Source organism: Lipotes vexillifer, unplaced genomic scaffold (assembly GCF_000442215.2).
Source record: "Lipotes vexillifer unplaced genomic scaffold, Lipotes_vexillifer_v1.1 scaffold412, whole genome shotgun sequence".
NCBI classification, from domain to species: domain Eukaryota; kingdom Metazoa; phylum Chordata; class Mammalia; order Artiodactyla; family Lipotidae; genus Lipotes; species Lipotes vexillifer.
Window position 1 is genome coordinate 933506 of NW_006798464.1, and position 4552 is coordinate 938057.

The 4552-nt window shown below is 40.1% G+C and overlaps 1 protein-coding gene across 1 annotated transcript; it reads left to right on the forward strand.

Annotated features, from left to right (window-relative positions):
• The first annotated feature begins 2874 nt into the window (after nt 1-2874).
• WDR93 (WD repeat domain 93) lies at nt 2875-4021 on the forward strand. The gene is given in 3 exon segments (XM_007472102.1): nt 2875-3177; nt 3802-3999; nt 4001-4021. Coding segments are annotated over 3 exon segments (522 nt in total).
• The last annotated feature ends 531 nt before the right edge of the window (nt 4022-4552 follow it).

A 4552-nucleotide genomic window follows, 5' to 3' on the forward strand; every position in this document is an offset into this window, starting at 1 on the left:
GCTGGTCTGCTGCTGATGAATTCTTTCAGTTTTTGTATGTCTAAATATTCTTTATTTCACCTTCATTTATTTATTTATTTGTGTTTGTTTGTTTGTTTGTTTGGCCTTGCAGCTTGCAGGATCTTATTTCCCCAACCAGGAATTGAACCCAGACCCTTGGCAGTGAAAGCACAGAGTCCTAACCCCTAGAACCACCAGGGAATTCCTTCACCTTCATTTATTGAAAGATATGCTTTTTGGCCTGGAATTCTTAATTAACAAATTTTTTGCTGTCAGTACTTTTAAGATGTTGCTTCACTGTCTTCTCACTTCTGCTGTTTCCTTCAGGAAATCTCTTGTCCTTTACTTTGTTCCTCTATGTTCCTCTTTGTTCCTCTGGCTGCATTTCAGATTTTGTCTTTATCACTAGTTTTGAGCAGTTTGATCATGATGTGCCTTGGTATAAATTTCTTCATTTTTAATTTGCTAGGGTTTTTCTTCTTAGTTCATCAAAATTTGAAAAGTTTTGTTCATTATTTCTACAGCTTTTTTTGGTCTCTTCCCTCCTTTGGGGATTTCAATCACACTTATACTAGGCTACTTCAAGTTATCCTACACCTCACTGTCTTCATTTTTTTCAAAAAATTTTTCTCTTTCTTTCATTTTGTTTCTATTGCTATGTTTTCAAATTCACTATTCCTTTTTTTTGCCCATCTAATCTGTTTTGCTCTGAAATCTTGTTATTAATCTAATCCAGTGTATATTTTCATTGCAGACATTATATCAATAGTTTTCATCCTTAAAAGTTCAGTTTGGGGTTTATTTTAAACATCTTCCACATCTCTACGTAACATGTTCAGCATTTCCTCTTGACTTTTGAACATGTGGAATATACTAATCTAGATATATACTAGAATTATATATCTGCTAATTCTAATGTTCTGTGTTGATTATGAGTCAGCTTCAATTGATTGAGTTTTTATTATGGCTTGTGTCTTCTTGCCTTTCTGGATTTGAGGTAAGTTTTTAAATTGGATGTTAGACATTGTAAATTTTACTTCATTGGATGCTGGATATTTTTGTAACCGAGCAAGGGCTTATGTGCCTGCAGCACAGAAAGTCAAACTCTGACAGACGGTGTTTGCAGCAAAGTAAGGGTTTCTTGCAGGGCACCAAGCAAGGGAGTGGTCTTTGAGATAGGGATATTTTAAAGGGGAAGAACAAGGAAACTGGGTTTAATCATCATCTTGTGACATTTCTTAATCAGGGTTTTGGTAGTCAGGATGTCTCTGGTTTATGATTCTCTGGCCAAGTGGTCCATGGCTTGGGGGTCTGTGAGTTCATCTTGCCCTAGAGAAACAAACTGAGTTTATATGTTAATGATGATACCTATAACAGCAATTTTAGTACATTTACGATGTTGTCAACAACTGCAATCTTAGTCATCTGTTCTGGTTTATTAGTGTCCAATTAGCACAAGATTGAGGTCAGAGAGGACAAGAAAGGGATTGAGGTCAGAGGAGACAAGCAAGGGAATAAAGTTTTGGATAGATTAATCACAAACTCAGTAAGGGAACTTGGTTTTAGGGGGGCTTAGTTTCATATTTGTATTCCTATAAATATTCTTGAGTTTGTTCTGGTATGTAGTTAAGTTACGTAGTAAGTTTGATCTTCTGACTTCTAAGATTTGGTGGGCAATACAAGAGCAGCATTTATTCTAGGGTTAATTTTTCCCACTACTTGGCTATGCTCTTCGGAGTACTCTAACCCAATATCTGTGAATTATGAGGTTTTCCTTTCTCACTGATGGAAACAGGCATTATTCCTGGCCCTGTGTGAGCTCAGCTTACTGTTCCCACTGATGATTTCAGGTGATTCTTTCTTTTCAGACTCAGACCCAGATAGTCTCTCCTCACTTTGCACTGGAAACATCACAAATGTACTCTAGCAGGTGAGAAAAGAAGATGGCAGCAGGGCCTTTCTAAGACTTCCATGGCCCCAGGGTACTCCAACAGTGTAAGACCCTATGCCACTACCTACTAAGCATCTTAAAATGTACCCCATGTTCCACATTAAATGCCTTTTTTAAACTGTAACATTTGAAAATCTTTTTATAATTTGTACAGTTTTGAGTTTTATAAAGTATAGGTTGCTTGTTCTTTTCTTATAGACTTAAACATTATGCACACACAGAGTGGAGTTGATAAGTTGTAAATATTTTTGTAAATATTTAATTATTTTGATTTTGTGGGGGTTTTTTTTTTTAGTATTTTTTCAAGTCTCAAACATTTCTGCAGGCCTTTGAAAAATTTCATAGGCTCTGGGCACTGTGCCTACAGAGCTCCTGGATGGGAAAGGGGGGAGTAGAGAGGAAGGAACAAATTGGACAGCAAGGATTGGATAGTGCTTGAGCTGCATCTGATTGGAGGGGAGGGAAAAGGAACTGGAGAAGTTGTTGCTCCCTACCCAGCTAGCTTCAGCACAACCATTTGCAGAGATGGAAGAGCCAGGAGAAGGCACAAGTTGTAGAAGAAAGGGTGTATTCTATTTGGGACAGAAAGACAGCCACTCTCTTATCAGGAGGTGAAGAAAGGCAACAGGGTGCCAAATTCCTTGCCTTTTGTCATAGGGCACATCATCTTGAGCTGGTCTGGAAGATGTGAATAGTCAATACCTGTCTCTGCTAACACCCTTATTAATATGAAGACCATATCTTAGAAATGTGGCAATAACGCAGATGCCAGTCTCTAGAATAAATAGTTCCCATAGGCTAATACGCTAAGGAGGATGATGAGCTGTCTTATGATAACTTCCCCTTTTTCGCAAAGTACCTTGGCTTACTTCCTTGATCAGTTTTTCAGAATTTCATAGATGTTTCCAGCACCACCTTCTGTGATGACATCTCCCAAAGGAAGTCGAGCCCAGAAGCTGAAGCTGCCCACTTTAACACGAAAGGGGACACTGGAGGTGCCGTCCCCTACAGAGAAGGACTGGTCTAAGGATGATGAAGAGGATTGGGTCTTCAAGGGTCCAGATCAAGAGCAGGATTCCCTACCTCAGCCTTATCGAATGATCAACAAGCTAGTGAACTTTCTGTTCGACCACTCGTGGGAAATTATTGAGGAGAGGGGTGCATCGAGGAAAGCTGAGCTCAGCCGCATCCAGCCCACCATCTACCCTCCACTTCTAGAAAGCAAGGTATGGAGCAGCTGACAAGGTGGCCTTGTTTCTGAACTGAGTGTTAATAAATGATAACACCTGATCCAGGGAAGGAATTACTACCAGGAACCTTCATTCAATAGGACAGTGCATTTTTGAAAGATTATAGGCATGCTGGTGTTGATTAAAATAGATCTAGTAATTGCCTGGGGAAATGGGTGTTCTGGTTAATTGAAGATTATACAGATGTATCTTTTACATCCTATTGTTATTTAAAAATCTTTCAGAGTGTATTAATCATTCCCTTGCTTGACGGTTGAAAATCTGCCAGTGTGTCAGTTATAGTTCTCACCAGTGTTCTAGTTGAATAAAGTACAGGGAATGGGGCCACTGGTCCACTCACCACAGGGCCTGTGGTCACGCTTAGTGTTGTGAATGAGCATTTATTCTCAACTTCTTTGTTTTCTCTGGCCCCTTTCCCCTAAGAGTAGAATGCTATGACTTTCTTGATGTTTGGGCAAGATATATAGATGGGCACTGTGTTTGGACATGATACTATAACTAGGAGGGACCTGCTTCCCTCTTTGAAAAGTTAGCTCATATTACTTGCAGATGGTGATAACTGAAAAATCATTCCTTTTTTCTATGTTTTTCTTTTCCCAGCTCAACAAAATGCCGAATTGTATGGCTATTTCCCAAGACTATGTGTTTATTGGAGGAACCAAAGGATTCTCCATCTATAATCTGTACAATGCTAAACGAATATATGTTTGGGAGAAACTTAAGGTTGATGTCACTTACCTCTGGGCCACAGATTTGGGGAGTCAAATACTTATTGCTTCTGTGGATGAAATGGGTACACGTTCTTCATCTTCCTTTTTAGCCTAATTTATAGGTACCTGTAGACTGTTGTTCAACTTAATCTCCTTTCCAGGCATGGGAGGGGCCAGACCTGGAGAGTTCTCCCTGGTCATGTATTATTAACTAACATCTGCAGGACAGTATGGTGTGCCAGGCACTGTTCTAACATTTCACACAAGTTGGCGCATTTCACCATCACAACAGCCTTAGTAGGTAAATACTACTTTCAGAAGAGGCAACTGAGGCATGGAGGTTAAATAACCTACTTGAGGTAATGCAGAAAGTAAGTGGCACAGGCAGGATTTGAGCCAAGCAGTGTGGGCCCAGAGTCCACATCCTTTCCAGCACTCAGCAGTCCTGCTGCTCATTTAAGCCAGGCTTGCTTTTCTTCCTCAGCCTGAGGATGACCCAGACATGGGGACCATAGTATAGAGAACTATGGACAGTGTCCTGGAAGATATGTGTCTGCAGGAGAGTGACCTGACCCAACTGGCATTTTAGGAAGAGCACCCTGATAGGAGTTTGCAAAAGTCAAATGGAGAGGTAGAGAGAC